Source organism: Cryptomeria japonica, chromosome 9 (genome assembly GCF_030272615.1).
Source record: "Cryptomeria japonica chromosome 9, Sugi_1.0, whole genome shotgun sequence".
Lineage (NCBI taxonomy): Eukaryota > Viridiplantae > Streptophyta > Pinopsida > Cupressales > Cupressaceae > Cryptomeria > Cryptomeria japonica.
In genome coordinates this window covers 133,252,425-133,264,935 of record NC_081413.1, presented here as the reverse complement: position 1 = coordinate 133,264,935, position 12,511 = coordinate 133,252,425, and the positions used below count along the sequence as shown (strand labels likewise).

General features: G+C 33.8%; 1 protein-coding gene across 1 annotated transcript; it reads left to right on the top strand.

Annotated features, from left to right (window-relative positions):
• Positions 1-1,166: 1,166 nt before the first annotated feature.
• Positions 1,167-4,728, top strand: LOC131063257 (protein SOB FIVE-LIKE 6). The gene is made up of 5 exons (XM_057997045.2): positions 1,167-2,578; positions 3,224-3,301; positions 3,762-3,818; positions 4,016-4,081; positions 4,169-4,728. The coding sequence occupies exons 1-5, from the start codon at positions 2,105-2,107 to the stop codon at positions 4,307-4,309; spliced, it is 816 nt and encodes a 271-aa protein (XP_057853028.2). The 5' UTR covers positions 1,167-2,104; the 3' UTR covers positions 4,310-4,728.
• The last annotated feature ends 7,783 nt before the right edge of the window (positions 4,729-12,511 follow it).

Genomic DNA, 12,511 nt, shown 5'->3' with positions numbered 1-12,511 from the left:
CAAGTACAGATACGACAGCATGTGGAGACATTTAATGGTAGTCATACAGTTTGTGACAGAGATTTGTGCCCACATCCCCAGGGACCCTACAAATAAACAAACTAATCCGTGATTTTGTTCAGAATCAGAACAACTACTGCAGTTTACAGGTGGCAAACAAAATGGACGAGACTCGCCATTAATTCTACTCGTTCCAATTGGCTCTAACTCTGCTAAACTTCCTCTCTTGTACCTTGCAAGTGAATATATGCTTTTAGTAAAAGTGAATAGTTTAGAAATGGTAAACAATGTTCCATAGAGTTTCATATATTAAGATTAAGCCATGAATATAAACAGGAGACAGGAGACTGTGAATTACAATAATAAAGTATGTGACTAAACAGCTATCAAACTATAATACAATTTATTATTGTCATACAACGAGTTCATAAGTGTGACCAATGAAAACATAACGATAAAAAGCTTCAAAACATCATTAAATCCTGAATTTGAAGAGTCCTTGTAGTTATCTAGAACAGAGAATATCTTCTTTGTATAGATGTAAGATCTGTAGTTTAATGGTGTCCAAAAGGTTGCTGGTCTTAACACATTTTTTGGTGAGTCTCTGCACCTGAAAACGTAGAGATACTATTTGACTTTTATAAGTCATCTATAGACCTAGAAACAGATCACTCTTATTGCAAACTCTCAAACATGATTCCGATCCCCCTTATTGTGGACTACAAAATGATTTATTCCATTTTCATTTGACTATTTTGGAATTTACAATAAAGTGTTTTTCTATTTACAAAAAGTTCTCTTCTCAATTTTTTTTTGCCTTTTTCATGGACCCCACTTTACAATGTTATATCTGTATATTCAGTTAAATCTAATAAATTTGATTCACGTTCCAATTTTTTTGAAGAAAAAAAAAAGAAGTCAAATTTTTTTTATTACATATTGACTCAAACTAACGTCCACTGGGCAGTACTCTCCCTTCTCAACTATCTTTTAACCTTTTTCATTGTCCCCACTTCACAATAGTATATCTTATATCAATATCAATATTGAGTTAATTAGATTTGATTCACATTCCAACTTAAAAACAATTTATTACAATATTGACTCAAGCCAAAATGTCTATCATTGATTTAAGATCCCATGTGAACTAACCTATCTATTTTCTCTAGAAGAATGGGTTTTTTTTTTGGTGCACTGTCAACAAGAGGAATTATTTTCAAAGAATTATTGAAAAGATCTATCTTGTGATGTAATTTCTGCACATGCTTCAGGAAGAAAATGACATCTCTTAAATGTAGCATCATGGGTATCTAGGACTTTCAAGCAAAATGGGTATCTAGGACTTTCAAGCAAAAGAGGCATAGGTATACTGGAGGTGAGGATTTGTTTCCAGCCCTACTGAATCAGGACCTGAAATTGTGTCTTGGTATTAGGTATATATAGAGTTTAGTGTTATTACAAAGTAGGTACATTTGAGGAAAAGATAGCAGGGCCTTGAGCTTTGTGGAGGCCTAGATTACCTGGATTACTTCAAGGCTATATCTTATGGATCGCTATTTTTAATTATATAGGTAGGATGGTGGTTGTGACAGAGGAAGAATATTGAGCAGAGATATTACGTGCTTAAGGGGCAAGGTCAGTAAATATTGTGACAGTCTGCAAGGAGAGGATTCTCGTGATGTAGAATCAGATTAAGCAAAGTGAGTACAGAACAAGGCTGCACTGCTTTAATGCTTCATACCCCATCACAATCCATAGTGTTTATTATTTGTCATCCGTATATAGTCTGTAAGGGGGAGACCTGGTTAAAGGAAAGCAATTTGCAGAGAATGCAAAGAGAGTGTAAGTAGTTCTAAGTTTTTAACAGATTTTTTAATGCATGGAAAGGTAAGATTAGCCCGTCTTATCAATGCTTTCTCTGTTTGGAATCCATAGTCCATGTGTACGTCACCATGAATTCCAATATAAGGCTGCTGAGGCATCCATGCATGATATGTTGTGCATTTGAACACAGTAAGTGACCTTAAAAAACCCAGTTGAAAGTAGATAATATATTTATGTTATAAGGCCTCTCTAGATCAGAGCTCTTTCTTTGCCTGCCAACATGCAGCAACAAAATTTTTTTGGGCCTAAACACGGGTGCAGCTTGAGCCCTGCAATGGAGGACACTGGTGAAGAACAGAAGGCAAATGAAAGGCAAGAAGAGATTTCTGAGTCTGGATGGACAATGTACTTGGATCAATCCATACACGAGTTTTCTAGCTATAAGAACAGCCTAGTTGATTTTGAAGAAGAAGAGGCTAGAAATAGGAAAAATGGGTATTCTTGGTTTCAGCACAAGGATGAAGAGGACTCTTCCATGGCTTCTGATGCATCTTCTGGACCTGCACAACTCTTAGAAGTTGTGAATCATAAAGATTTTTACAATGAAGCTGGGCAAAATGGGCTGAAGTTAAGTTTAAGTGAATGTGATGTTTCTGGTGTGAGGAAGCCTAAGCGGAGAAGAGTGGAGTCAGATGAACACAAGGATCTGGATTTGCTTGAGGACACTGCAAGCTCTCCCCTTCACAGCTTCAAGGTAGTTAAGTTGCCTATCAGATATTACATGAAATGCTTGAATGGGCATCATGATAGTGTTCATCTGGTTTTTTCTAAATTGATATTGGATAATAAACAATTTACAGTTGAGAGGGTGTTGTTTTACTGTAACTATAAGAACATTGACAAATCAATTTTTCTTTTGGCATGGCAGACATGTTTATTCATATGATGCTAGCAGTATCTTATAAATAATGTAGTAAGTTCTAATAGCATTTGCTTTGATTCATTTGATGTAAGCAGTGGTATATCCATTTTTTTAGATTCCCAGTAGTTAAATATGCAGGCAATAAATTATTATATTCATTTTTTTCACTTTACTCCTAGATCTGAAATCCTTGTTAAACATCAGACAATATTATGACATTCTTTTCTATACTTTCTTCAAATAGGTTCTGAAATCCCTGTGAAATACACTGCCAATATTCAAACGGGACCAGGAATCCATGTAGTAATATGTGTACAATAATATAGTATGCAATTTAATACTCTATTCAAATAAGATCTGAGATCCTGGTAATGAAATATGCCAACGATATCATCTTCTGCATTGCATACTCAACTCATTGTGTGAATATTCAAGTTACAGTCATTATGCTCATAATATTTGGTGTTGTATGTACAGAGTGGGCTCACAGAAAATGAAGCACAAAACAAGGATTTTTCAGACTTCTCCAAACTTGTTTGTGACTCTCATGATCAGGTATGCAAACCAACAACACAACAGTAAAGCATGGATTTATGAAACCCAATCTGCAATCTGCCATTGTTATGATATTAAAGGCCTCACTCACACTTGAGAGGCTTGGTATAATAATAGAGATGAATTTGTTGTATATATTTTTTTATTGACATTTTGAATCACATTCAGCCATCCATGGTCCAAAACGTTGATAAAAAACATTTGCAGCAAATCCAAAAACAATCTCCTTTATTCAACATGGACTGTGAAAATTTTATGCCAACTAAGGTTTGGTATAGCTTATTGTAGCTGATAAAACTGTAGCCATTCCAGAAACAATCTCTATTATTCAACATGGACTGTGGAAAATTTATGCCAAGACTTTGTATAATTTATTGTGGCTGATAAAACTGTAGCTTGCTTTATTGTATGATGTATCCATGAATGATCTCATCTTACTTCTATTGCTTTATATTGACAGGCAGATGCAGTGAACAAGCGCCTAGATTTTCTGCAATCCATCTTGCCCGAGGCACCAGTTAAGAAAGTTTTACATAATCTGTATTTGCACATTATCAAATTAGAAATACCAAATGGTAGTGTGCCTGTGATAACAGATGGTTTATGTGCATGTGTTCAAAAACAACAGAGGGCTGCTTTGTAATTTTAAATTGGTTTATTAGTCTTTGCTTAGTCTACTGACAGATGGATCTTTCCTCCTTATGTTATGTGCAGATGTGCAGAGAAGAAACTGTGGGAGTAGCCATAAAATATATAAGTGCACTGGAACAAAGAATTAAGGTGAGAGTAAGATCATCGTGATCTCAGAATAGTCTTTTTTAATTTTTCCCTTGTCCAGATATGTTATTTTTCCCTGAGAGATTTCAGGTATTCCAAGGACATGAGGACAAGAACAAAGACAGCCATGTGGTAACAGCTGCAAGAGATAAGATTGAAGGGGAGAGTGGTGTTCTGAGAGATAAGGGTCTTTGCTTAGTACCCATTTCAACTCTGTGGAATGCAATCTAAGTTGTATTCTCATCATCATCCATCGGCCAATTTTGAAGGAGCAGAAGCCTACAAAACTTAATGTTCAACTCTGGACATTCTTGTTACAGTTTGTGATGGGATTTTGATTTTGTTGACGCTGATGATGTTCATATGCTTGTAAAGTGGGGTGTAAAAGTGGGACCAAAATCAAATGTATCCAAACTTTTTGCAATGCAGTAGAAAATACCTTATGGACTTGTATTTTCAGATGCTAGCAGCAGGGTCCCATGGAGGTCCCATGCAACTAGTTAGCAATTCAGAAGTAAATATATTTCTTGAACTGTTAAAGATTATATCTATTCTAGCTTACTATTCTGATCATAGATCATGGAGTATGATCAGAAAGATTGAATCAAAAAGATAAAGGGAACAAAGTTAATTAATGATTGTAATTTCAACTGGTCTTCCCTTGTAACAGAATCATTGAATCTGATCATAACTTTTTCATTATTTTAAAAACAATTTTAAGTTGTACATATGTTAATTAAAAAATTGCATCAAATTGCCAACTTAAAAAATTTAAGATAATGAAACACAGTTTTACAGTTTTATTTTAGCCAAAAGTTGTCAAAGACTTGAAATATAAAAAAAATTGTCATTGACATAAGTCAATAACAATTGGTCAGGTTAATAAAAATTCTTGGTATGATAGGAATCAATTCTTTTGACCATTTGGAGATTGGATTTTTTTGAAAGATAAGGTATGTGTGGGTAATTGTCAAGGTTTTAAAAAACATTCAGATGTTATTCTTTCTATTAATTTTTTAAGTATTAGATTGATTGTAATAAAATATAAAATTAATTAGTAAAACAATTGTGATTATATAAAGTATATAAAAAATTATGGTCATGATGATCTAATTAAATATTATAATGATTTTTTTTTGGATTTATAATGAACTTGACAGGTATTGATTTTTGTGAGTATCTAAAATTAGATCTTCTAAAAAAACAAGCTTGATATGAATTGGATTGGCAGATTGCCTTCCTCCTACTACTAGTATTACATTATAAGATTGGCTACTAGCATAAAAAAATTGAGATGTTATTCTTCCAACACAAATGTAAAAGGTGTGAGAAATAGTATTGTAATAAAAGTTAAAATTAGTTGACAAAATAATTGTAGTGATACAAATCATTTAAAAAGTACGGCACATGCAACCAAATAAATATTATGAAAAATTATAAAGAAATATTGTAATATTGATTTGCACCAAACAAAAAAAGTGACATTGATACTAGACAGATTGAACTCTAAAAAGTGATGTTGGTACTATATAGATTGAATGCTAATACAAAATCAATTGACAAAGCAATTGCAATGAAACATTACATATAAGAAAAAAGGACCACAAGAATCCAATAAAATATAATAGAATATGTTTTGAAGTCATTAAAGTGGTTCAAATAACAACTTAAACTAAGACCCATTAGAATTTTTCTTATAAATTATTTATTTATTTATAATAATACCATATGATATTTCATCAAATGGCATGTGACTATTAGACACCAAAATCCAATTAAACACATGCATGCACACTCATCAAAGTAACATAAATAATTAATTTTTTAATAAATACTAAAAAAATGCCACTAGATAAGTTATTTCTTTTATAAATTTAAGGATATTGTTAACCCTTGCAAATTTGCCAAATTTTCAATGTATTTAGATCTTTCAGTTGGTGCCAAAAGCTTATGTTTAATCCTTGTGGTGACTAGTTGGCTAAGCCATTATTTCAACATTAAAACTGAAATCTAAAAGTCGTCATGGGAATCTGCTTGGCAAAAAGTTTATATAATAATTATGAGCATTAATTTTAGCTTTTGAGCGGCTTTTGACAAGAATTTTAATCTATTGCCATTTTAAGGTAGGTTTGAAGAGTCACATAAAAAAGTTGGATTATTTGTATTCTAGCTAAAATATGAATGGTCATTTGCCTTTAATTGCACCCAACTCTGTTTTTGTGATGATCTAAGGAGTTCTTGTGCCAGAACAATATTTTTAAACTAGCCCCACGAGAGGCCTAATTTACAAAGGAGGTCCTAGAAGTTGATTTTTCAGCATGCCAAAACCAAATAACAATTATTAGAGTAATTAATTAAGCACATCTACAAGTTTTCACAACATTTGAATGTTGTATATTCCTGTTGCAATGATTTAGTCTTTTTGTTGGCAGAAAAATTAAAGGTTTGCTATTTTTGCAGGTTAAAAATGTACAAATAATTAAATTTTTTCAATGTTTTAAACATGTTGTAGGAGGCGAAAAATGATTAATTATTATCCTCCATCATGTTGACATGTAAATGGCATTTTAAAGCAAACATTCTAATGTTTGTTTTAAAAAATTAAACTCCACATTTAAAGGAAATGCTTCACACAACATTAACTAAAAACTGGAATCACTAATTCACATGTAGAAGTGAAGGAGGATGAGTATAGACATGATAGGCCTTTCTCACACAATGGGTTCTTGAGAGCACTTTTACAATGCCCATTCCTTTCATAACTCTTGTGACATGTAGCTATCAATGCACAAATTCACAAGTTGAAAAGGAGGAACACAATGAAAGTTGAGATACATTTCCTCCATGTCATAAAGGGAATGATAAAGGAACCAAGTTGCAATAAACTTGCAAGTGATATCTCTTGTGCCACATGAACTCGATTTTCCATTTCACAAGGAGGAAAATTGGAAGCAAAATAGGCCCAAATACAAACCCTTGGGAGAGTTGGACACAATGATTGATTATTCATTTTTGTATTTTTGATATGATTGGATAAGATATAATGATAAAATGCAAGAACTAAGTATAAAGATGTAAATTTGAAAATAACTAGCATAAACAGTAGGATACAAATCAATTTCAGGAGAAAAGAGGGAGAAGCACCAAAGTGAGCCATTTGAGTATGAATTCATATGAGGATACAATTTATGACACTACATTTAGCCCCCACTTTAGCGATAGTATGACCTTATGCTCATACTGTTGATAAAGTACATGATAGCATTGAAATACTTCCACCAAGGCAATTAAAGAGATAAGAAAACACCAAGCCCCCAGGGAGTTAAGATCTCATCAATCTAAAATATCAAGATAAATGGAACAACGTGATCAACACATGAAGCATGCAAGAATGAAGAAGAGTATGAGTTCTAGGTCTAGTAATGAGTTACTTACTGTGAGCCATATGAGAAGAAAAAGAGAAGAGACATGACTTCTTCATATAGTAAGGGTTACTTAGTATAAGTTACGTTAGCAAAAGGAGAGTCAAACTAGTCTAGGAAGATGTGTTATGCTAGTTGACTCTAGAGATTACAAAGAAAAACCTCAATTTTATAGATAATTTGATAAAAAGCGACTACAAAATGGGTGTTGCAGAATCCACCAAACACAAAGATTAAAAAAAAAGCCTCAACTTGCAAAGTGATTTTAAAAAATGCTACTGCAAAATGGGTGTTGTAGTGTGTACCAAGCATATCATGGTGTGTGATCAAAGAGTACAAACCAAACCTTGTGGTGTGTAGTGTTTAACACATAGCAGTGTGGAGGATTCTATGTTAAAGTGATTGTTTACGCTTTACTGGGAGAAATTGATTTAAGGTAGCATGCATACATCCAAAGTCAAGCACATCACAACAATGAAATGCTCCCAAACATAGGCAAATTAGAGGCAAAAGTCATAAGACATAAAAGAGCACATAAGGGATTCATTATCTGGGGTCATTATGCACATTAGATAAATCATGTATATCAAGTATGATTGTATTGAATTGACCTCAACCCCCAAAGGTAGTGGAACTATGAGCACAATGGAAGAAAGCACATAAGAGAACAACAAAAGTATTTTTGGGTCAACATGGAAGATATAAAAATTACTCAACAATTTGCATTGTCGCCAAGTAGATAACACAAAAGAACATTTACTACAAGATCACATTTATGACACAACATGCATACAACATATAGAAGAAGTGGCATACAAATAGAGGAATGTTATGACAAGGTTGGCCCCCTTGTTTCCTTGTTTCGACAAAGCAACAAGGATCATACAAAGAGAGCTTAACAAAACACAAAGACACTCCAAGCATCACATTACATGGATCACTTTACACACAAGCAAATGCACAAAAGAATCTATTGTATGAGTGAGCTAGTCTAGAAAATAATCCACCTCCAAATCTTGCTCAACATCTTTTAGAGATGGTGGACGAGATGCTAAAGGATCCACCAGTAGTACGCTAGATGGAGCTATCGCTAGTGCCAAACAACAACCATGCTCTAATTATGAATCACTATGTGTGTCATTGGGAGCTAGAGTTAAAGATTTTAAAAATCTTGAAGATGTTTCATGATTAATTTCAACCATATCATCAGAATCATCAGTACTCTCAACATTATTATTACCATAAATATCCAAATTAATCACAATAGGAGATCTCATGCGAGGAGGAGATGAAGAAAAGGAACCATCTTGTATAAAAACCTTTAACCTTTAGCAAGGGTGATCAAGATAAATATCCTCTCTAGGATTAGGTGAAGGTCGAGAAAATGGGACCAAATCAACATTTAACTACTTGGGAGAAGAATCATTTTGGGATTGAAGATCATTAGTTTTGGCATGTCATCTTTGTCGATATTCTCTTGCACTACAATTTTGTTTGGTACAACTCAAAGCTTGTGTGGAAGAAGGTTGGAGATCACTCACCATTGGCTCCTTTTCTTCCTTTCTCTAGGAATTAAAGGATGAACAAAAGGAACCACACTAGGTTGAGAGATACAATATGTTGGGAACTTCTCTCTTTGTCCTTTATAAGATTTACGAGGTTGAATCACAACATATATAGGAGGAATAAGAGTAGGAAGGAGTCTTGGTATAGGATGTGGAGATGAAACAATTATATCCATATCCATAGATGAAGAATCATTAGGAAGAGTAGTCGAAGTGGACCCTAAAGGTTTACTTAAGGCATTTATTCTATCAACTTTGAACTTTTGATGAGATAGGAAGATGACATCTTGATGGGCTTTCAAAGGTTGATGTTTTTTAGGCCAAAAGCAATCAAAGATTAAGTTTCCATGCTTGGATAAGGGATAATAGATACAATGATTGATCATTATAACTTGCCCATTGTGAGGGAACTTTAAACACTTATGAATTGTAGAAGGGACCACTTTCATGAAATTGAGCCAAGGATGTCCCAACTTCACATGAAATTGGTCCAAGGTAGGGATAATGGAAAATGTAACATCTAAGAACTTAGTACCAATGTAGAAAAGAAGGGTGATGGAGCCTATAGTGGGACAAGTGAAACCATCATCCACCTTAATCACAACATCAAATTTATCATATGTATCTTGATGAAATTGTTGTGTGTATAGATGTTCTTCCATAATAAAATTCACCATACATATGTTGCAAGTTTGGGCAAAATGAGTTGTTGGTGTGTTGTCACTGATGTCAACATGCTTTGGTTGTCATTAGTGACTAGTTGATGTTGAGTTTCCTGTGTAGTTGTGCTATGAGATTTTCTCCATTTTTCTTCTATATTGTACATCTATTCTTGCAATTTGGATATGTTGTTAAGTAGTGTTTAGAGATGTTAGATTTGGGATTTGGTGCTCTGGATTGAAGTGCTAAGGAATTTGCGTTCACCAATTTGTGACAATGTTTGACAGTGTTTCCATGTGAAATGCATGCTCCATATTTCTCCTCTTTATGGTTTCTAGTATTGTGGTTTTGGAGATAAGTTGGTAATGTCTTTAGCTTCATTCTATTCAGTTGACATGAGTTCTTGGGCTTTGGAGGTAGGGTTTCATAGTTCAACTATGTTTACTCTAGGTCTAGCTAACCTTGGGTGTTAACACTTCACATTATTGCTTCGATGATTATGGATAGTTGTATGATGTGTATGATTTTTATTTTGGTCTTAGTTAAGACGTGTTGTGGTCCACTTTACATTCTTTTCCACCGCGGGAACGTTTAGTGTCGACGTAATTTGAATTGTGTTCGGTTAAGATGCTTAGCCAACCTTGGGATATTTTACATATGTAAAGAGGATATAAATAAAGGATTAATTGTTAAGGATGATATGTATGTGTGTGTGTGTGTGTATGTGTAATGAGAAAGAAAGTGTGAGTCGTGGCATATATGTATGTGATGAAGGTGTATGAAAGAGGATCTATCTCCTTGATTGTTTCAGTTGGTGATAAGTGTTGTTTGAGTTGGTGAAAAGTGTTGAGCACTATGGAATTTCATGTGTTAGCTACTGGAAGCAGTAAGCCGAAGGTATCAAAAAATAGTATGGTTGCAGAGGTGTATTAGTTGTGGATTCTTTCTCTTTCATTCTTCTTCATCTAGGCAGTGAGCCCTCCGGTAGTGAGCCTTTCTTTCTTTCTTTTGAGAAGTGAGCCTTTCTTTGTAAAAATCACCTTAATCGGTGTCACCCTATAAGGTGTTCATATATTGAGAAAAGAATTCTCCATGGTTTTTCCCTTAACATGATTTTCTATATCAAATCTGGTGTTTCATTGTGTATGTCATGTTCTGATTTTCATGTTCTTTCATGCTCATATATTTATGTGGATTAAGTGATAAAAGCTAAGTTACTATGTATCTAATTTAAGGGAAATATTTTAGAGTTGTATGCACAACTGATTCACCCCCCCCCCCTCTCAGTTGTCTTGTGCGTAAGAACATTCAAAAATTGGTATCAGAGCTTTGGTTCCTTGGAGAAGAGTTGAACCACTTGAGAAGATCCTGATGGTGCACAAATTAACAATCCCTATGTTTGATGGATCCAACTATGCTTTCTGGAAAGTGAAGATGCAAGATTACCTGATTTATCTTGGTTATAAAGTTTGGAAGTTTGTTACACAAAAGTACATGAAACCGTCGACTGGGGTGAATACTTTAGATGAGATCAAGGAATTTGAAGATAATGAAAAGGAAAAGTTTGCTATCTTTAGTGATCTTTTTTATGACTAAATTAACAAAAGTTGTATCTTTGGAATCTACTCATGATGTTTGGAATAAATTAGAAAAGACATATGAAGGAGATGATATAATCAAACAAGATAAGTTGCAAAATGCTAAAACTAAATATGAATGCTTGAAGATGGAAGAAGAAGACAATATAGCTAGCTACCTACAAAAGATAGATGATGTTGTGAATAAGATCAAAGGTCTTGGTGGGAACTTTCTAGAAGATGAAGTTGTTGAAAGGGTACTCAGAACTCTTACTAAACCCTGCAACTATAAGGTTTCAACAATACAAGAATCAAAGAATCAGAATAAGTATACTAGAGAATACTTGTATGGCTCATTACTTGCTTTTGAGATGAGAGAATTCGGTACTACTAGTGCAAGAACAAAAACTGCACTTAAGGCTACTCAATCAACAAAAGATGAAGAATCTAACGCAGAGAACTTTGATGAGATTAAGGAAAACTTTGTGAGAAGAATGAAGAAAGGAACTAGAAAGTACAATATTAAGTTGCCCTTTAAATGTTTCCGCTATGGAAAGATAGGTCATCAAAAGAATAAGGAAATCAAAGGAAAGTTCAATAGGAAAGCTTATTATGTTAGAGAAGATTCAAATATTTATAGTGATGAATCTGATTATGAAGAAGACTGTGAATGTTTGTTCTTGGTGGTAAAGGAAGAATCTTGTTATGCTAACCCTAACAAAATTGTGAAGGAAACATCTCTAGAAGATGCTACTAAAACAAAAGGTACTATTGTATCTGCTTTTCATACTAGAAGAGATAAAGATGAATGGATTATTGATAGTGGATGTTCAAATCATATAACTGGTGACAAGAGTAAGTTTGTAAAGCTTGAAAAATATGATGGAGGTGTTGTTAGATTTCAAGATGAACAAATGGCTAGGATAGTTGGAATTGGTTCTATCAGTTTTGATGGCAAACATAATACTGACGATGTTTTCTATGTTAAAGGCTTAAATCATAACCTTTTGAGGTTTGGTCAAATGTGTGAAAATTGATATAATCTTATTTTTTAGGATGATGGGTGTGAGATCAAAGAAAGGTTCAGAACTATGATTGCAATAGGAAAGAGGACAGATGGAAATTTTTATCAGTTTAGAACAACTGGTAGATATTTCCTGATGGCACAGATTAATGAGAGTTGCACCAAAGGATGTGTCACATTAATTT